The following is a 22,759-nucleotide window of genomic DNA, read 5'->3' on the forward strand; positions in this document are numbered from 1 at the left end:
AAACCATTTTTTTATCGCTCAAAAAAATCATAACGTATTTCCCCCACGGGAACAGTGAGGGGTATGTGGGCCTCGCCGGTGTCCAAGGCACCGACTGCGCATCGAACATCGGAATACCCACTTAAAGACCAGCGGTACCCTTTCCGTCTTAACGAGGAGCGCCACGGGATCGTTTGCGCACGCTATCGTGGACAGTGCAAACCATGATCAACGTCGGGTAGTACATTTCCAAATGGTTTTCTATGAAATATATTATTTATATTAACAAATGTATATTATATACACAATATACACACTTTACGTATATTATTACATATACATATTATTCATTACGTATCGTACGTTTTGACAGCCCTGTTTCATTGTCAATGGCGTTCATATGCATCTGATGGGTTACTGTGTTAGCATGTCGATTGTTTTATTCCGTCCATTGTAATATGAGAAATGTATGACTCGGTTAAGAATATGCTTGGAAGCTATGGAGTGCCCTTTTATAAATTGAGAGTTTACATATTCACAAAAACACAATGATGTCACTGCTATATGTCATTCATCAACATTTTACCGCGTGAGTTGAATTTTTCTTTACTGCTTTATTAGTACAGTAGCATTTAAAGTACATAAGGATGTCCCTATTTCGAGGTTGTTCCAATAAAAGTCATTAGAAGGCTTCCCAGGTTTTAAAGACTTTCTCTATTCTTAATGCTAGATTGTAGTCCTATCGGTCTATTTTTTTTATTATTATATATATTTATTTAGTTTCAGGAGAACCAACAGTAAATACATGAGATAGACAATTAAGTAGAGTTTAAAAAATTATTCGATAAATGTTTGAACTAATTATAGGTTAACACATTATTCATAAAAAGCATATACAAATACATTATTAACATTAAATCTCTCGATCTATATGGCTACCTCGTTGGTCTAGTGGCAAGATATAAGACCGCAGGCCCGGAGGTCCAGGGTTCAAATCCGAGGTCAGGCCAATAAAAAGTCATTGGATTTTTCTGTCGGATAATTCTCAGTAGCAGCTCGGAGTCTGGAAGTTGGAAGTGTGTACACTCCCGTGCCTCGGAAAGTATGTAAAGCCGTTGATCCTGCGCCTGAACTCTTTCCGGTCGTGTCGAATTCCCTTCCCATCGGATTTTGGAAGCTAGGAAATAGAGAGTGCACTTGTTTTTGCGCACACACTTGTGCACTAAAAAATATCCTGCGCAGTTGGCTAATCTCTTAAGAAAGACCGCCGTGGACGTAATCGGTCTGGAGAACATTATTTATACTCTCTGCTTAAACCAAGATAACCTGTGTTTAAGTAAACTTATAAGATGTCTCGATGAGTACCACCATCAGATGTTTTATTGCCAAACATCAATATATTCCATTGTTGGGTTTGAGGGATAAATAAGCTAGTGAGTTTATACTATACATATGGGCCACCTGATGGTAAGTGGTTACCAACGCCCATAGACATTGGCATTGTAAGAAATTTTAACCATCGCTTAGATCGTTAATATGCCACCAACCTTAAGAACTAAGATGTTATGTCCCTTGTGCCTGTAATTACACTGGCTCACTTACACTTCAAACCGGAACATAACAATACCAAGTACAGCTGTTTTGCGATAGAATATCTAATGAGTGGGTGGTACCCACCCAGACGAGCTTGAGCAAAGCCCTACCACCAGTAAAAAGCCCTGCCACTAGTGCAAAGCCCTACCACAAGTACAACGCCCTACCACAAGTACAACGCCCTACCACCAGAAAAAATGCCATAATGCCATAATTGACGATACAATGTCAGTTTTAAAAATGGTTTATAGTCCTTGTAGTGACAATGTTTATAGTATGTCCGTTTTCCACCCAGGGGTTTGCCCACGTGTTAAAGTGGAACGTTATTAAATACCCTATGTCATTTCCTTTTTCCCGTGTATGCACATAAACTAACAAACTCACATTTGCATTTATAATATTAGTAAGGATGAGAGAAAATCAGGTGTCCTATTTACAGGTCTGCCTTAGACCTAACAGGTAAATGGTATTTATTTTAATTTATAACAGGAAGACAGTATCACTTACCTAGTACAATTACTAATAAAATTATTAATTTTAAAATTATTTATTAACACAAAAATAGGCATATTTTACTTAATCGTAAACATGAAGACAAATCTATATTATAATAATATAATAATAATAATAATATCCTGGGACATTTTTCACACACGGCCATCTGATCCCAAATTAAGCTTGTACAAATCTTGTGCTATGGAAACTAGACCACTGATATTTGTTTATTTGTTTATTTGTAAGTAAGTGAAACAAACAGCATATTTTATATTACATAAAACTTATAAACCTTAAATAACACACATGCCAATACAGTTTCCACAAATAATTAATCTGGAAGTGAACATATATATAAAAAAGATAAAACAGTAAAATTAAATGTATGGTAATTAAAAAAAAAAAAAAAAAACTAACAAGTGTAAAAATGTATATAAACCAAACATATACTACTTTTCTTTTGTAAATACATACTTATATAGATAATTAAACCCAGACTCAAGACAAACAGACATGTTCATGCACACAAATGTCTGTCCTGGGTGGGAATCGAACCCACAACTTTCGACGTGAAAGGCAAGTCTATCTACCGACCACGCCAACCGGCTCGTCGTAATTCGTTATAATTAAAACAATACTAAAGGAAGTTAAGACTTAAAAGTATATAATATCAAAACACATAGGTCGAGACGTAAAGCTAATTTCACATAACTTTCTCTCCTTTATCAAGTACAATAAATAGTAACGTTTCATAATACAAGCCAGCGGATAGTTATCTCCGTAGAAAGTAATGGTTGCTCAGTGTGTACAACTCTTTACCTCGAAACACGGATTAAACAGAATTGAGCATGTATATAGAATAATGAAAATATAGAGGTGGAGATTTATATAATAGTGTATGTACATGCAATTTATCTGCTTTTATATTTGTGTCTACTTCTGTGTAAATATACCCCAATATTAATAAAAAGTCTCAACATCGTATCTGAGATAGGATAATGATCCTATCTCAGATACGATGTTGAGTATGTTGAGATTGAGTCAATGTAAAATGTTGTCAGTTAATTAATAAAAGTATACGAAAAATATTTTAATTCCGAATATTATTTTTTCAAATTAATTACACTAAAGCAGTTTTCTAATAGGACTCTTATTAAGGGTCTATAGTACCCCAGATTTAATAGCAAATTAAAATAGATCGGTTTTTTTGATTTCAATATAAGTTTGTTTTTTTTTCCATCAATTTTTTTTTTAGGAATCGTACTTTTACAACATATAGGCATTAGTATTATTAGTTTAGTAACAGTCTGCACTAGCCGCCCCCGCCTTGCCGGCCCGTACGATGCTTCTTCACGCCTCGTCATCCCAACGAATTATGAGAGTACACTTGCGCTTGAAACCTGTTAGAATGGCATCATTATATTGTGCGCTCTCTGTATCACAATTACTCTGGATATTAACATTACACCCATTGCATTAAATAAGTAGAGAAATCTCTTAAAAAATTAAAAGTTAGTTATTATGATCTTAATTAAAAAAATTAATTGTTATTTACATACAAGTTTTACTTATAAATTAACAAAATGCCGAAATATAATTTATATGCATACTTTTGTTAAAGCAAGTAACATAACTATTTATCTAAGCACTTAAACTATTTTATATATGTAGTAATGAAGAATTTGAATATTTATTTATATATAAAGTATATATAAGTAAATTTATTATATGTAAGCATTTTATATAATTATTTATCTAATTTATATGTAAAATTTAACTTATAAATATGTAATGTTCTTATCGCTCATAATCAAACTTGTCCACAAAGAAATGTAATTTTTGCGTAAACGAAAAACTCGAACCATCTCCTGTGTTTCTCTCCCACAAGAGAATGATCTCTATCACTCTCTTTCTGTAATACCAAGTGCCTGGCTCGTGTTATCGTGGAAGTCAAACTTCACTCGTCCAGCAAGCGCCTATTTTCCCGATCTCGACAGTAACGTGCTAATTTTGTTTCATTTCGCTTAAACTCGTTTCTTATTAGTATAATATGTATTTATGCCTAGGCCTACAAGGCCTACAAGGCCGCTTCGGAACGGGAGGGGGCGGGGCGCATTAAATGATAAAGAGCCTAGGGCCCATGGATCTCTATGTCGGAGCCTGGTAATTGCATGAGTGAGCAATATTTAAGATAGTTGAAACTGCGCGGATCAGCTAGTAGGGTATAATTACAATATTATTTGCAATTATAAATTAAAATGTAAATCAAGTGCATGGATTCCAAGAATCGGATATCCTCAGCCAGTGATTATGGAACGGAGACATTTTCTATACAACCGGACCTTAGTACCGTTGACGCAAACAATAAAACTTAAATTGAAAAAAATAATAAAATATAATATCATCAAAATATATTATTATGATATTTGATGTATCTATTTTTTTAACGTTTCGACAGATTTTGAGTTGTTTTGACATATATAAAATATAAAAATCGAGAGTTAAAAATCTAAGTTAGATGTATAATATTAATAATCAAATTGATTATTAACATTGATTTTTTTTTTCAGCCTTTTGCCTTCCACTTTTGGACGAAAGCCTCCCCCATAGAACGCCAACCATCCCGATCTTGGGCAGTCCGCATCCATCCCGCATCATCATCATTGAATTACTTTTATTAAAATGTTTTATCGGAGAAGTGTGCCAAGATGCAGACCAGTCACTTATAAATAAGACAATAAAGTAAAGACGTAGGTAATCTCATCGACTATTTAAATAAGTTTACATAAATCTAAATTATATGTACCAAGTGGAAAGGCTATAAGAATACCAGCAGCGTTGAATCGATTACGATTCTCAGAGCGAATAATGAACCAGCTCATTAGTATACAATAGTAAAGTATAGCCCAATAGTATAATATACCGGGAGTCTGATCACTTAATCCTATACCTAATGTATCTAACTTGATTGTAGGTAAAGAGTAAATACTGAATTGCCGTTTCTTCTCGGTGGAATCTACATTGAACCGGCGGTAGCTTTGAATTTAATGTTAAATGATTCAAAAGTGCTTGCAAGAGCCCACTTGAATAAATTTTATTTGATTTTATTAAAGAAGAAGGCTTAAACAAATTCCATTAGTCATAGGTGGTTTACTTGAGTCAGAATTTTATCTGATTCATGCAGATTTTCTAATTACATACCTTTACCGTCAAAAACCGCGATCTTTTATCCACTTGACTATTACGGCTCTATATAATTTGGTATGTATGAATAAAATATTGGAGAGTTACTATAGCGTGTCAAGTGCCAGTCAGATTTCTCCTCTTAGGCCGTATCACGTTGTTATGCCCATAAGTGCTACGTTCGAAACACTTATTGTAATAAAAATAAGACGTAAAAGTATATGACGATTAAAATTCTTCAATGTTACATACGCTTTAGTATACGCCGGTCTTTTGTTTTTGTAATAAGTAATACACTAAATTTAATGTGGTTTATAAATATAATACTTTTAATAAAAAATAATAATACTTAAAAAAGGCATTGACGTAAAACTTAAGGGAGACAATAATAAAAATGAAAATGTGATGACACTTAAGTTACAAAGTAACAATGATTCTTTATGTTCAGATATTAAAACTTATTAAATTATTTAGCCCAAAGGCTAGTCTGATTCTAGTGGTGCAGAGAGGCAATAGTGCCAGCGTCTTGGGTACAATGCCACAGAAGAATCTTTTAGACGACTTGTTTTTGCTATAAATTTGTAATATGTAATTTTTTTAAATATATTATAAAAAAAAGTTTATTTGGAAAATTCCGACATCTGTTATTGTTATTTTTGTATGCATAAAATATATATAATATATAACAACTTTACATTTACCTGCGAACCGTCCATCAAACGGCTGTATTAGAAACTGTCCGAGTAGCCGCTACTTTTTTATATATTACCGGCTTTGCTACTTGATTCCTTCACTCTCTACAATGCAAATTGCATTTTTCAACGGGTTAATGGATACAATGCCGTTAGAGCGTTTCATAGTCTACAATACTAGACTAATTACACGATGCGATGACATTTTTATTCCAAGTAATGTCATATGATTGTGAGTTTTTTTTATTTACGCTTTGTTAAACATACACTGTGTACAGTCAGCTTCATATATAATGTAACAGACAAGATCATAAAAAACATAGAAACATATACAGTGATCAATAATATTCATACAGTCAAAGGCTTGATTAAGCCGCCCATAGCTATTGACGATATAAGAAAAATTAAACATTGATTGCATCACCAATGCAATACTAACCTTGGGAACTGAGATGTGATGTCCTTCGTCCCTTTAGGTCAGTGAGTCAGTGTAACTAAAGCCACCGGAACATAACAATACTATGTACTGCTGTTATGCGGTTGAATATCAGATGAGTGTGTGGGACCTACCCAGTCGAGCTTGTATAGCAATAATATCACCAATTATTGTGTGAATATTATTAAGCACTTTAGATGTTTCTATGTGTTTGGTAATGTTATTGTTATTTTATATACGTGACACTGTAATGTACATAGAGAATAAACACCCAAAATGACTTTGAAACGTTAAACTTGAAATATCGGCTGATATTTCAAGTTTCCTGTACTAAATAACTTAAAACATTTTCGGCCTTTCCTATAATATTTAGCATTTTAGTTAAACATGAGTATATATCTTTCGGTCATTATTAATTTAACATTGGATGGAAGAAGACAAAGCATTGTTTAAGTTATTACCACTTAAGTAACATTTATACTTTATAGATAAGGCCGTTAATCTTAATATACTATGTAGTAACAGATGCATGAATTTATGGGCATAATTGTCCCACTGCTGAACATAAGTGCACTTGTCTTGGAGGTATGGAGCTTTTCCCATAACCATGCTCCACTTATTGGCGGATATGAATGCTAGTTTAATCAAGATTCACGATGTTTTTTTGCCATTGAACACGATATTAACAGGGAAAATATTAAAACTTGAGATTTCACTGTAACACGTGATCTCTTTATTCTTTTTGGTGTAAATTAAAAAGTAATGCATAAAAGATTTTTTAGGGGTTAGTTCTTAAAGAATTCTGTCTCCTTTTTTCGAATGTTTAATCAATGATGACTGCCTCGTTGGTCTAGTGGCTTGATGTAAGGCCGCAGACCCGGAGGTCCTGGGTTCAATTCCCAGGTCGGGCCAATAAAAAGTCATTGGATTTTTCTGTCGGATCATTCTCAGTAGCAGCTCGGAGTCTGGAAGTTGGAAGTATGTACACTCCCGTGCCTCGGAAAGCACGTAAAGCCGTTGATCCTGCACCTGGACTCTTTCCGGTCGTGTCGGATTCCCGTCCCATCGGATTTTGGAAGCTAGGAAATAGAGAGTGCACCTGTGTTTGCGCACACACTTGTGCACTAAAAATATCCTGCGCACTTGGCTAATCTCTTGAGAAAGACCGCCGTGGACGTAATCGGTCTGGAGGACATTATTATTATAATCAATGAGAGAGAGAAATGATTCTTTAACGAAACATTTTTTGTTAACTTTATTGATGAACTTGACTCAATGATCAAGCACTTTGAAGTTCTTTTCAAAAAAAAACACGAACAAACTGTAATGATCTTATTATTACAAATGAGCGTAAATTAAACGTCTTTTGGCATGTAGCTTTTTGAATGTTATATTTTAAAAAACTTGACAGAACACAATATTGAAAAATTATGCCATCTATTGGCGGTTGTAGTAACTACGTTCATGATCTTCGACAACATCTCAGTGCATCTCGATTGCGATTTGCTTTAAAACGGTAACACTAGATGGCGATAGTATGAATTTTCTAATTTAGTGTCACCTAAAATATCAATATATATTTTTTTATTATTTAATGCAGTTTTAGTGTACCTAAAAAAAAATCTAAAAATATTTTTGTTTATTTAAAGGTGAAACATAACAAAATCAATTTTGAAATAATCACAAATGGATAAGGCTGTACCTACTCCCACAGTGCGCCAAAGCTTCCAGTTCTCCTACTTCCGCATCCTGTGGACTCCCGCCACCTTCTTTTATAAATAAATAAATTATTTGGTATTGTTACAAAAATGTTTAAATGTTTACAGCCGCGTTAAAAACTAATAATTCATGAAATTACTGCATCAAACACACTTTCAACGGGTATTAACTTTTTTTGATAATCTATCTACTATGGTCTGATTGCAAAGTATCTAGAAAAAAAAAAATGAGTCATTTAACATTGTTAACAAAAAATCTCCGCTTCGCTTTGCTCCGCTATAGATATTCAAGAGCTGTCACTTGATTATAGTGTTAAATTTATTTTTATTTATAAAATAAAAAAAGTTGAGTACAGCCATAAATGTATATTTCTGGGCAAACACTTTCTCTTTATGCTGCTTCAAAAGGGTGGTTGATATAATAACATATTTATTATAATATATATTATTAATTGCAGTATTTTTCTGTAAGCCAATTTGTGCCTAACTGTTTCTTTTACACTACTAACTTACATTATACCATCGGGACAAAACCATCAGTGCCCCTAATGCAAAATTAAATGCAAACTCTTAATTTTGCGTTAACGAAATATTATGGATAAATATTCAGCGCTCCTGGCGAATAGTTTATACAGCGACATTTCTTCACACGAATTATTCATGATAGTTTACTTATAAACGTTAGAACAACCAAAAGACTTGACAAAACATTGCATGTAAAATTAATCAAAATTGTAATATTTTTATAACCTCCTCTCAAAATTGCTTATAGACTCATAAGCAATTTTGAGAGGTTTATCCACAAGTCCGAGCTTAAAAATTATTGTCTCGTTAGATAGTCATTTATTATAACTACATAACATTACGGCTCGATCCACGGATTACGTGTGAGTGACGCGGTTGAACCGACGATTATCAGCTAGTCTTATTGTGTATATATTTATCTGCTTGTAATGTTTTTGGTGCATTCTATATTCTTAATCGCATTGATGGATTCAATTGTAAAATAAATCGCTATTTTTGTATCCACTTAAATACCCATTAGATGATCGCTCAAATAACTTGATCATACTTTCGTAATTGGCACGATCGCGAAATTCTAGCGTATCTTGCAAATCCACGATACAAGAATTATTCATCTATGAAAATATTTCAAATGATGAAAGCCGCTTTAAACGATATTGTCTACTTTATATTTTGGCTGCCTCGTTGGTCTAGTGGCTTGATGTAAGGCCGCAGATCCAGAGGTCCTGGGTTCAATTACCAGGTCGGACCAATAAAAAGTTATTGGGTTTTTCTGTCAGAAAATTCCCAGTAGTAGCCTGGAGTCTCGAAGTGTGTACACTCCTGTGCCTCGGAAAGCACGTAAAGCCGTTGGTCCTGCGCCTGAACTCTTTCCGGTCGTGTTGGATAGCCGTCCCATCGGATTGTGAGAGTTAGGGAATAGTGAGTGCACCTGTGTTTGCGAACACACTTGTGCACTATAATATCTCCTGCGTAGTTGGCTAATCTCTCTTGAGATTGGCCGCCGTGGCCGGCTCAGTCTGGAGGTCATTATTATTATTATTAATAAATATTTATTGAAGTGTCAGATTATTTTCTCTTTACATATATTAGACATTGCCTCAATTAAAAATTACATAACTATGTATAAGGTAAGATTAATCACATAATAAGTAACCTTATATGCAAATCTTAGTGTTTATTATGAGTATAATATAATATGATATGATTAATTATGAGTATGATATTCTACCGCAAAACAGCAGTACTTGGTATTGATTGTTGTGTTTCGGTTTGAAGAGTGAGTGAGCCAGTGTAATTACAGGCTCTAGGGACATATCATCTTGGTTCCTTAGGTTGGTACCGCATTGGCGATGAAAGCGATGGCTATCATTTCTTACAATGCCAATGTCTATGAGCGTTGGTGACCACTTATCAATAGGTGGCCCATATTATGCTCTATCCGCCTACCTATGATATAAAAAAAAAATATGAAAGGCCTTACCATTTAATTAATGAATTACCCTTAACATTTTGCGCTTAATATGCACATAAAAATATTGAATTTTTCTGTTACAAAATTCTTAATAGCAACGCGGAGTTAGTAAAACGGTATTGAGATCGTTAGTAAAATGGGAAATCTATGTTTGCGCAAACTCCTGGCTAGTTGCCTTATTTCCTTTACTAATGATTGAAATTAAAATATAATAAGGTAAGCTGTTCAAAGACAAACAAATTCAATTTACTATAAATGCATTGCGGTCGAAGATTTTACCAGCGATCTTCCATTCTTTGTTCTAACTTTCAGTCAAACGCTTAACTCCTTCAAGTTTTAAACTTTAACCAAGTTAGTAGTCTCGGATAAAACAAAATTAATTCATCAAAGGCGAAAACACGCCGTAGTTTTCGACCGCGATATTCTGATAAAATCAATTGATTGATAATCTTTGAATTCAACTAATGACACGTTTTTAATTAAATTATATGAAATAATACATCTAATACAGATGAAAATAAATATTTATTTACAATAAATTAAATAAATAAGTTAATAAAATCTAGTTCTGGTATTCCGTCCAGCCCTGGTACGGTAGTGGGGTATTGATGTCTCGCCGTCGTCTGTGGTGGCCGTGATGACCAGCATATATGACCTGGTGATCGTCGTGGTCATCATGGGAGGTCAGCTTCTTGATTCCAACGACCGCTGACAGCATCAAAGCGAGAGCTGACACTGCTAATGCCTGATATTAACAAAAAAAAAAAAAAACATTTAGAAAGTGTAAGATGTGTTCTCATAATATTTTAAAGTTAATAACGCTTAACTTTTTGCAAATTCACTTAAATTAAAATCAATATAGACAATATGTAAGAAATCAATAATGACAAAATGTATTTATTACTTTGTTCCAACCAGGAGAAGTAAAGACAAACAACTTTGACATTGAAATGACGTGATATGACGTGACCTGGTTGATAAAATGGCGTTTTGAATGTTAAAATTTTATCGGAACTTTGGAAGTAATTAACAGGAATAGTGTTGTATTTAAATAAAGATATATTAATCAAGAAATTTTTGTAGTGCATAATATATCTACGGAAAATGTGAGGTTAGCCTATCTTTGCTTTTTCGATTGGAATAGGGTAAACATACAAAGCTAAAGCAATATAAAACATGTCGATCATATGCGACGGCAGTGTAATATTTCAAAAAAAAAATATTTTTGGTTTTATAAAAATGACATTGTCATCAAATCACAAAGCTGACAAGAAATTTTGCTATAATTCATATATATGATAGCTAGTGGATATAAGAGAATGAAAGTGAGATATGAGGCCGCAGATCTCAAGGTCCTGGGTTCCAACCAAGTTAATAGCTTTTTTGTCGAAAATTCTCAATAGCTGCCCATAGTCTGGAAGTTGGAAGTGAGTATACTCTCGTGTCTCGGAAAATACATAAACTCGGTGCGCTTTAACTCTTTACGGTCGTGGCGGATTGCCATCGCGTAGGATTAAGAGCGCGAAGGAAGAGAGTGCGCCTGTGGTTGCGCACCTGTGGTTGCGCACTCACTTGTGCGCTATAACATGTCCAGCGCAGTTGGCTAATCTCTCTTGAGATTGGACAGACAGGTGCATATAATATGACTCGATTCGACGACTCTAAAAGGTCAATTATATAAAATTATTTATATTATATTATATACACAAGAGGCATAATAAGTTTAATAAGGTTTTATTTAATTGTACCTATTAGGGATGGGTCAAACTTTGCAACTGAATTTTAAACTCGATTCAACTGAAAATTTTCACATAATTTTCGGTTCGGTGACTATCTAGTATGCTAATTTTATTTACTGTATCTCAAGTTCAATAAAAGTTTTTATTATTATTTATAATGAAATGAAAAAATTTATTTATAATGTAACTTTATTTCATACTAGTTGCCCATCCAAATTTTGTACGGGTGAAGTTTTTTTTTTTTAATTACGTTACTGGAACTCAATCGCATCGTCACCTACTGGGTTCAATTTAAATCTTCAGTCAAACACAAGCAAACGTAACATTCAGCCGTTTAAGAGAAGTTTAATGGCATACACGTGCAGTTAATTATATATATAAAGTTATTTCATAAATAATTATTACTATGAGTTCTGTTATTATGTGCACAGATTAAAAATAATTATAGACGCTGACGTTTTAAACAATCAATCAAGTCAAGCACTAATAAAAGAACGCCAGACGCCTCTGTAAGTTTTATTTCAGCAACCGTGCTCAAACATTTTTTATACTTCGTTAAAAACTTAACGAAGTAAAAAATGTAATTATAATTTGACACTTATTTCTTAAAGAAATAATAAACAATTTTGTCGTTTTTTTATCTGTATCCATTCTTAGCATTCAATTAAAAAAAAAAGTTTTTTTTTTATTCTGATTTCTTTAATGTTTTGTATAATCTTTTTAACTTAGCGTGATAATAATTGAGATGATAGGTAGTTACGAAATATTACAATTGAATTAGAAATATTATAAAAATTAAAAGAATTGAAAAATATTATAATTGAAGTTACGAAATATTACAATTGAAAAAATAACTGAATATTTTATCGATATAAGTTATAATAAAGAAATCGATTTTGATGAAAATAATAATTTTATTGAATGTTCCTGTAGATTAGGAACTAAGATGTTATGTCCCTTGTGCCTGTAATTAAACTGGCTCAAACCGAAACACAACATTACCAAGTACTGCTGTTTTGCGGTAGAATATCTGATGAGCGGGTACATACCCAGAAGAGCTTGCACGAAGTCCTACCATCAAATGTGATTCTAACTGTAATCTTCATTCGTATATCACGAGAGAGGTAAGTAAATACTGAAAATAAAATTAAGCAGTAATAAAACAACCCCAGGTATAAGGTATAAGATAAGGTTTTATGACGCTCACAAAAGTATCATCGTATTGTTTTTACTACGAAAACAAATTTGGTACATTTTAAACATGAAAAAATAATCCATGTGATTTGTTAGGTACCTAATGTACCATTTCTGTCTTCCTGGCAACATATAATTTCATTATTATCGGCTGAATAGTTAAGAAGTGAAATATATAATAAATAAATAAACTATCTTTCGTATTTATAATATTCTTAAGGCTGTATGATACATATTACCAACAGAATACAAATATATATATGAATATATATATATAAATAAATCTTGATCTTGTAGAACTTGTTACGTCACTAGAGCGTTTCCTTTGTCCAATAGTTGTTTTGAAGATATCGCTAATTAAATATCGATATTTAAAAATAATAATTTTGTTTATTTTAATGTAAATTTATTATGATTATTTTGAGGTTCAACGGTTCGAAAGTATTTCCTTGATAAAATAAGTTATGTAGAATTTGCAATCTAGAGAAGTTTCAAAGTAAAATAAAAATACTTAAATGAGTTCAGAAGAAAAAGTTAATAGTTCTTAAGTTGATATTATACCTTAAAGTAGAAAAGCTCTTTCTATTCCAAAGAAATTGGAACATGTATCGCGTAGGTGGTGACTTACGATGTTTTCCCGCTGGGTAGAAGCCTTTGTGCAAGAAACAGTTGACACGAGATTGCTTAAAATATATGTGAAGTCGAGATAAAATACGAGGAATTGTTATTGGAATTGATACGTTTATTTTAAGCCGATTTAAGAAAGGAATGTTCTTATCTGTGCGCTTTTTAGAATTTTTTTATACATTTTTTTTTTCTTGTATTAGCTATGCAGTCGGGCAAGTGAGCCGCCTCATGGTAACCGCCCGTAAACATTGGTGCTGTAAGAAATATTAACTTGGGTCTCCGAAATAGCAGTTACAAAATTACGTAAAGCTAAAATCCTGCGCATGATCTCCGTCGGTGAAAGTGAGGTAAAAGATAGTGCAACACGTGTTTTTATATAATACTATTTCCTGCGTTAATAGTAGTTAAACGTAATAGAAATTTACAGTATTTTTTTATTTTATTATTTATGATTTTTAATATGTGATTTAGATGGTGAAGAAAAAAAACGGTATTTCAAACTTTGCAAAAACCCGAAGTGACTTTTCTATTATTATATTATGGATAAATTTTATATAAATAACACAACGGCTTAATGGTCGTCTAGCAATAAAAAGTCGCAGATTCAGTCCCTATCCCTGGGGCTATTGTCGTCCCTACTCATAACCAAAGCTATGTGCTTAATTGGAGGGATAAAGAGGAAAAATAATAACTATTTAAAAATAAATACATTTGAAATCATTTCCAATGTAGCCGCTCTAAGTTAATAAAAACAGAAATTTTCTTTCTTTACAAATGTTGATATAATTTCCATCGTCGTCGTCACGGCGTCTGAACAAACAGTGAAGTATTCGCTCTTTCCAATTAGATCGACAACCAATTATATTTATTGATTATATACTTCCACGATATCTATAGATGTCGTTGACTTTTTTATTAGATTTCATATCAATATACACACTAATCAAAACAAAATAAAATATGTTTAAGTTAATTTTATAAAGAAATTTTTATTGACATTTTCTATTTATGAAAGTCATATATAAGGAAAAGGAAAAAAATAAGGCTGCCTCTGTAGAAAATGTCAATATTTTTTTTTATAACTGTATGTTCTGTGTTATGTGCCCGTAAAACCACAAACAATGTGATAATGTTCTTATTTATTTTGGCAACGGCGGCCAATCTTAAACGAGACTAGTTAAGTGCGCAGGACAGATTATAGTGCACAAAAATGTGCGCAAACACAGGTGCATTCTCTATTCCCTTAGTCTTTTAATTCGATGAGATGGCAATAATATGACCAACGGCTTATCGTGCTTTCTGAGGCACGGGAGTGTACACACTGACAATTTCAGACTCCGAGCTGTTACTGAGAATTTTTCGATAGAAATACGAATAACTTTTTATTGGCCGGACCTGGGGTTTGAACCCAGGACCTCGGGTTTGAACCCAGGACCTCGGGATCTGCGGCCTTATTTCTAGCCATTTGACCAACGAGGCAGTAAACAAAAAACAAGCAATGTACAAACCAATAAATAGATGATTATTATATATCATATTATTAATACGAAAAAAAAATATCAAACGAAATCAATATATAAATTAATTATATTTAATATAAACCCATGACGTCTTATTTAAAAAAAATATATTTTTTAATAAAAACGCTTTGCAAACCGAAAAAACGTATACGACAATATTCGTCGTGATATTCTAAAAAATTACAGACAAGTCGATTGAATAGTTTCCAGTCTAAATTTGAAGTCTATACTTTTTAAAATATGGCTGATATTATTTCCCTTAACTAGCAGCGTTAAAGAGTGTACGGTGCGTTTGTTCGTAAGCATGCATGTGTTGTGAATGTTCGCATTTGTGCACGTTATATGCAAATTAGACTTCTAAATGGTGCAGTGATTATAATAATTAATGTGCTACACACATATGACAAATTTTTGTTTCTAATTTCGATACCATCATATGTATTTGCTATATTATAATTTATTTAATATATTATACTCGTTGCGTGCTTATAACTGCTGCATTTTATATGCTGCTATTAAATAAATAAATGCCGAAAGCAATTAGGACTTGAATAAATATCATATTATAATATTATATTAAATTATATATATATATATATATAATTTGAGGCTTTCTATGTTTAAGAGTTATATATGATTAAAAATAATTATTAACAAGCATGCTTATTAGAGAGATTTCTTATTTTCTTATATAACTATTCATGGTATAAATATTATTAAAAAATAAAACAAATACATTCACAAGCATTTCTTATTCAATATTATATACTTGTATTCAGCGGTTTTACGTGTTTTTTTGATGATGATGAAATTAGTGGATTTACATTGCAATTAACATTATAGTATATACTCATATATACCCTTTTCAATAAGCAATGTATTTTTATTTCTTGATATATGAGTATAGTTATATACATCTGTTTGTTATACCTCCAAAAACATTACTCTATAAAATATTATACACGATAGGCTCTATTTGGCTCTCAATGATTAGATATAGTCCCATATTTATGTATTAACTTTTACGTAATATGTGACAGTTATAGAAGGCAGATGTCAAATAGTGAATAACCGAATGGACAGAGTCTAAGTAACACAATACTACACATTTGAAGAAGCTATAGAAAGTAGTAATAATGGTTTTATAATTTAGGAAGTAGTATTTACCTTCATAGTCAAAAGACCTAGACCTCCTATACCAGCAGCGCCAAGAGTTTTGGCGAACATGAGGCCAAGTAACGCCAAGGAACCAGCTCCACCGTCGCCCTTACCACGTCCAGTTGCTGAAAGGACAAGATAAGTTTGAATAACAAAGTTCTCGTAAGGATCAGACTTATAAGATCAGTAGCATACGGGCCAAGGATTTTGGTGAAAACAGATTGTATGTTATATATTAAATAAAAAAAGTGCAACTCTGCAAAAATAGAACATACGGAAGAAGTAAAACCTTTTCACGTAAGATTCGTTTCGATTAAGCATGACATAAAGAATGCGTTGCGTCGTTGCACTCATATTCGACCTTAAAAAAATCGCAATTTTAGACTCGTACGCTTTAAATAAAAATGTATGTGTATCTCTCAAACAATACAAACTAAAACGAGTTGCGGTCACCTTGGAGCCAGCCCAACGCAGAAAGAATCGTCAAAATAAGTTCGTGAACAAAAAAAAAACACTCGAAGATATTAAAACATTTATACAGACGAAAAGAGAACACTTTATTTTTTGCGTAAAAAAAGTAATCTCTCTGCATTTGACGAAGTCACTCTTGAAAGAACTATCTTGTGAGAACTTAATTCTAACTATGCGATGGCGAGACGCCTAGGATAATCTTAAGTGAATACTTTAGATTATCCTAGATAGCTCAGCCTTTTCGATTCAATAGTTCCGAAACAGTAACATTTATCTTAAAAGCGTCTCAGTGTAAATAACGGACGACTTTACTTACAAACGTTGCTTAGCGGCTATTTAGTTACATAAATTATCTCTTTCTTTCATAAATGATTTGGCAAGAAGAAGGCAAAGCCTTGTTTCACTAATCACCCGCAGAACAAGTTTTCTAAGTACGGCAGCTAATCTTTATAATGTGATTTAAATAAGAATAAAAACGTCAATGATGAACTATCAACTGCCAATTATAAAATACGGCTTGTAAATGCTTTTTTTCTTAATTAGTTCATAATTATAAATTTATGACGGCGCGTTGATTATTTCAGTGGGAAAGCAAGTAGTAATCATCGTTTGCTCGTTTTTAATGGTCTGATAATTATTGAGATTTTTTGTTATAACAAATTGTTTATGACAGTAAGTTATAATTAAGAGCGGGTAATCCCGAATAGGGTAGTGTGTCGTCAAACGTGCTGACAGCTGATCATTCACTTGTCACCGTCACACGGGGCAGACACTTTCTAACCTATTGGCTCTCAATCCAAGTTAATCAACCTTACCGTGTTTTATTTTGTGTAATTGTACTGGGAAATTTAATAACAGTGTACTGAACAATTAAAACGTGTCTTTTGAAGTTTCGATATATATATATATATATATATATATATATATATATATATATATATATATGAATATGTACATGTATATATAATAATAAGTAATAAAAAAACAATATCTATACTAACGCTAAATGCTACTTTCATATTTAAAACAATAATATTGATATTTATTTTTGATCTCTGACACTGTCCGTTACGCTGTGAATCTGGTATGACACGAGCTGGAACCAAGGTTGGCTATTTTTTCTACCCAATAACCGCTCGTCTCCACCTAATACGCTGGCGAGAAAGTGGGCGATTTTTTTTAAAATAAATATCAATATTAACTTGTTACTAAAAAATATTTAGTACTTTTTTATCTTTAAAAATACCTTTAAATTTTCGTTTTTGATTTGTTAAGCAAATATATACACATACAAATGGGTTACAACGACAGTTATGATGCTATGATGATGATGAAAGAGTTGAGATTGAAAATTTCAATTAATGGTTTCTTCGTACAAATTTATATATTTTTTTAAATAGTTGTTCTTTTCCTACCTGGCCTTTTAGCCGTGACGTGACACTTTCGAAAAATTGTTCGCCCGGTCGTTTCGCCTATTTGGATCGCATTTTAGATAAACTAATACATGGCGCCGAATGGAAAATGAAAAAAAACTATGAGAATTTATTCTCAGTCCCTAGAATACAGGGCTAACTTTATCATCCGAAATATTCTATTATTTTTGGTAAACACGACAACTTACAAATAATTGTCAGCTGCCTGTTGCCTGTGATTTATTTGTATAGACAGACATATTGACACTTTATTTACGTTATTAGTATTTGCTTAGTCGGTAACGATGTTGATTTTTTATCTAATAGCGAAGTGTTAGATATACATAACGTGGGTATATATGTAATAAATTGGTTACCAAATAATGCATTATGGTAAGTATATATGTATATTAATATATTTATGTTTTAATTTGTTACTAAGGCACAAAAGTGGCCTTGGAAAAAGTCTTATAATATTTTTTTTTCATTATATGTTCGGAGGAAGCCCCTAAATGTAAAATATACAAGAAATCGCCTCAGGAAGGGACGAACGCTCGCCGCCATTATGAATAACGTTTATGTAAATAACTCATAAATGACGGTTTTTACGAAAAAAACGAAAATTAAACTCGCTTTTGTTTCTATAAATTTATCAACCTTCGATTTAATTAAAAGGTTTTAATATTTTGTATACGTCTCGCGATATAGCCGGTAAACTGAGGGTCCTTTCCTGACCTTGAAAAATATTTATATTCAAAAATCGATATTTAAAATATACGACCAAAACTTGAACAAGTTTCAAAAATCTACGTCAGAGCGTCACGGTAGCATGCGAAAGCGATCCCGTGGCGCTCCTCGTTAAGACGGAAAGGGTACCGCTGGTTTTTTAGTGGGTATTCCGATGTTCGGGGCACACTCGGCGCCTTGGACACCGGCGAGCCCCACATACCCTTCCCACTGTTCCCGTGGGGGAAACGCGTAATGCATTTTTCTGGCGTAAACAAAAGGTTTTAAAAATCTAGCGTCCCTACTTATAAAGGTTGGGGACTGTTTAGTGAACACTCTTTCTGTCATTACGGATTTTATATTCGAAAGAAAAAGACACAGCATTGTTTAGCTAATCATCCACTAGCGTTGCTGTCACACGAACTAAAGCTGTATTGCTTGTAATGAAGGTTCTAAGTACCTACTCTCGACAATATAGAAGAAAATGTCTTAAAAAAAATATTTTAAGTAAGATATTCCTTTGACTGATCACTAAACACTTGCAAAATACATTTCGTCTTAATGTGCTGTATGGTTTTGTAGGTATATACGACATTTATAATGAATATTAAAAATACTACTAAGGTAAAAAATATATAATCATTATATTATTTGACTACAAACCTTTAAATAATAATAATATTTTATATAAAGAGAAAAAGTGAATTAGGTGATGAACAATATTGTTGATTAAAAGCCATTGCAAATTTAAAACCTTTCAACTCAGTTCAACAAAATTAGCATATAACCTACTTAACCAGTAAGCAGACGATGTGTCCATTTTTTTAAATACAAAGCATCACTTTTTAGGAGCTAACTAGATTCTAGTTAGAGCCAGTGATTCACCCCTTGATGAGCTGAGATCGCCGAGTGATAAGAACACTAGAATCTTAACCGATGATTGCAGGTTCAAACACAGGCAAGGAATAAGGAATTTTTATATTTCATTTTGTTTTAATTTGTGATCATAATTTATGTTATACTCATGTAAGCATAGTAAGGCAACCTGCATGTATCGGAAGTAAATCTGCCTAACGTGTATCCACCTCCTCAAAGAGAGAGGAGACCCAGCACTTTAGGACATGGATTGAAACAAAACGAACGTCATAATTATTTATACTGTACTTAATATATTGTATATTATATAAAACGTGACTTAAGTATTTGTAAATATATACATAGTTGTTAATAATTAATTAATATAAAATAATAATTGAATTCCTTGCTCGTTGCCACATTCATAATCATTAGTGGTTTCGCAGTTGAAGTAATTCGTTTTTCTTTTTTTTTTCATACATTTTAGAAAGGCGGTGAGTCAATAAGCCGACTACTACTGGCAATTTAAGATGTATATAAACACTTTTTAGACAGTCATTGCACAGCAAGATTATATATTCTCGTGATCTCACAAAAATTAAACTCGATGTTCTTTCCGGTTCTACTCAGATCGGGGTAATTAATTTTTCGAACCGGTGATAGTTTTTAATTTGACAATAAATAAGTATAACTTATATTTTGAATAAAGAAATTTGAATTTCAAGTTAATGACTGAAACTTCAAATCATAACTGGTGGTAGAATAAGTGGTTTTTACCTACCCAGACAGAAATTAAAAGATGGAGTGTTTTTTTTTATTTTTTTTTTAAATCTATACAAATATTATACATGCAAAAGTAACTCCGTCGGCTTGTGACGCTTTCATGGTTAAGCCTATGAACCGATTTTGATTGAATTTAGTACTAGTAGTAGTTTACTTAGAATTAGTAGAAGCAAGCTTGAAATCCAAGGACGTACAAAGGGTATTTTTTTTACCTATAACCCGCTTTCTCCCTCTAACACGCGGGACAAAGCCGCAAGCGTAAACTAGTACACTATAAATTAAATACATTTTTTCAATAGTATGGTAGATTAAACAATACATACAAGGAAACGAATCGTTCAGGAACTGACCGGTGTAGACAATCGCATGTCGTATAGCAAATAATTTGGTGTAACTTCCCGTTACACAGTAGTTTACTTCAATGAATTTTGTTATTAGTAAAAGTTATAATAAATTTATATTTTTTGTTCGTTATGTATACATATGTATAAAAGTATTTCTTTGTGGAGTGACAGTTTAATGATTAAAAAGAAAAATAAAAGTTACGACGCTAAGTTAATTTAGAAAAATTGCTTTAAATATTATTACCATTGATAATTGATACTATTGAGTTTTTATTGTACACAATTACTCACGTTATTCAATACAGGCCCATTACACCCCACGTGATTTGAATATAATGACTTACAGCTTGTTAAAAATTTTATGTGTTTAATAATTTGTCTTATGTCTTATTCTTTGGAATGTTAAATCATTGTTGAAGAGAGAGAAATCATTATTTAACCACTAATATTCAGCTCTAACGATTTGTTTAAGAGGTGATTTGGTTAATAATATGTCTTATTCTTTTGAATGTTAAATCATTGGTGATAGAAAGAGACAAATCATTATTTAACTAAGCAATCGCTAAATAACTAAGTAAGAACGTAAAAGTATTATTTTTCGACATTTTAATTTAAGTAATTTAAGATTTTTTTTTCTTTTTAATTTCACATATTAAATTTTCACTCACCATTGTTTTCCTTGTTCGAATCGTCGATAATTTTCATCGATTCCGTTAATATCTGACTGATCTTATCTTTTTCGATTAAGTTCGGTAACTTAACGTGCAACTCGTGGTTCTGGAGAAACTTCGCTATCCTATAAAGCGGCGTGTTTCCGAACGACCTTCCATCTTCTATACTATTCGAATCTTGTACGGATACAAGCTTAACACCATCTAGCAGCTTTAAATCGCCGTCGAGAAAGGAAGCGAATGCGACCTCGAACAGGGCGAAGGTTACTACAAATTTTCGATACATTTTCGTTAGACGATCGTCAGGAATTAAGCGAGAAAGGGAGACAAAACGCTTTTATAGTGATAGCTTTCGAAAAAATGAACAGCAAGATCTGTTGCGAGCGAAGCGGTGAGATGAACAAAAAAAGTAAGTCGTTATTATGAGATCGTTCGATATCCATTTTGTTGTGATATTTATTAATATCGCTTGTGTTATTATTTTTTCTTGATTTTTACATTTTGAAAAAAAGTATGACTTAAATATAGAAATATTTTGCTTCTGTTCATAATTAAAAAAATTAAAAATTTACTTCCTATAAAAATATCTTTTTATGGTAATTGATTGATCTAACTAATAATATTCACCTTTATAATTACACTAGCACTCCAATCACAATATTTTCGTTGGATAAAAAATAAAATATCACAAACTATTTTGAAGAAGAAACAAATATATATACGGAAGGCCGTATAAGTAAGGACTTATAAATGTTGAATAGTTACCAATATACCAATGTTACCAATGTTTATAAGAAAGGCCGTTAATGTAGAAAATATTTGTATCTATAATAAAGTTTCATTAGATCTATATAGCCGAGATTGCCTATTCAAAACCGGGCAAGTACTACTGAATTTGCTTAATTTGTGTTTATAATTTATCTCGTGCTTGACGGTGAAGGAAAACATCGTGAGGAAACCTGCATGTGTCTAATTTCATTGTAATTATGCCACATGTGTATTCTACCAACTCGCATTGGAGCAGCGCGGTGGAATACGCTCCAAACCTTTTCCTCAAAAGGGAGAGTAGGCCAGTCCAGCAATGGGACATTAACAGGCTGTTACTGTACTGTACATATATCTATTCAGCCACCCAAACGTGGTTGAACAAAAATATATCAAAGA

At 32.5% G+C, this 22,759-nt stretch overlaps 1 protein-coding gene across 1 annotated transcript; it reads right to left on the reverse strand.

The window, feature by feature from the left end:
* Window positions 1-10,657: 10,657 nt before the first annotated feature.
* LOC126778052 (uncharacterized) lies at window positions 10,658-21,881 on the reverse strand. The gene is made up of 3 exons (XM_050501400.1): window positions 21,593-21,881; window positions 16,343-16,458; window positions 10,658-10,840 (listed from the first exon to the last, which is right to left on the reverse strand). Exons 1-3 carry the CDS (start codon window positions 21,879-21,881, stop codon window positions 10,658-10,660), a joined length of 588 nt encoding a protein of 195 aa, XP_050357357.1.
* Between the last annotated feature and the right edge of the window lie 878 nt (window positions 21,882-22,759).

The sequence above is a fragment of the Nymphalis io genome, chromosome 25 (genome assembly GCF_905147045.1).
Source record: "Nymphalis io chromosome 25, ilAglIoxx1.1, whole genome shotgun sequence".
Taxonomy (NCBI): Eukaryota; Metazoa; Arthropoda; class Insecta; order Lepidoptera; family Nymphalidae; genus Nymphalis; species Nymphalis io.

Bases quoted from the DNA above. Each gene is read 5' to 3' on its own strand.
- LOC126778052 (XM_050501400.1), bottom strand. From the start codon at position 21,881: ATGTATCGAAAATTTGTAGTAACCTTCGCCCTGTTCGAGGTCGCATTC. The intron at 16,459-21,592 runs GTGAGTGAAAAT...TTGTCCTTTCAG, and splicing joins TTCGAACAAGGAAAACAATG to CAACTGGACGTGGTAAGGGC. The intron at 10,841-16,342 runs GTAAATACTACT...TGTTAATATCAG, and splicing joins TAGGTCTTTTGACTATGAAG to GCATTAGCAGTGTCAGCTCT.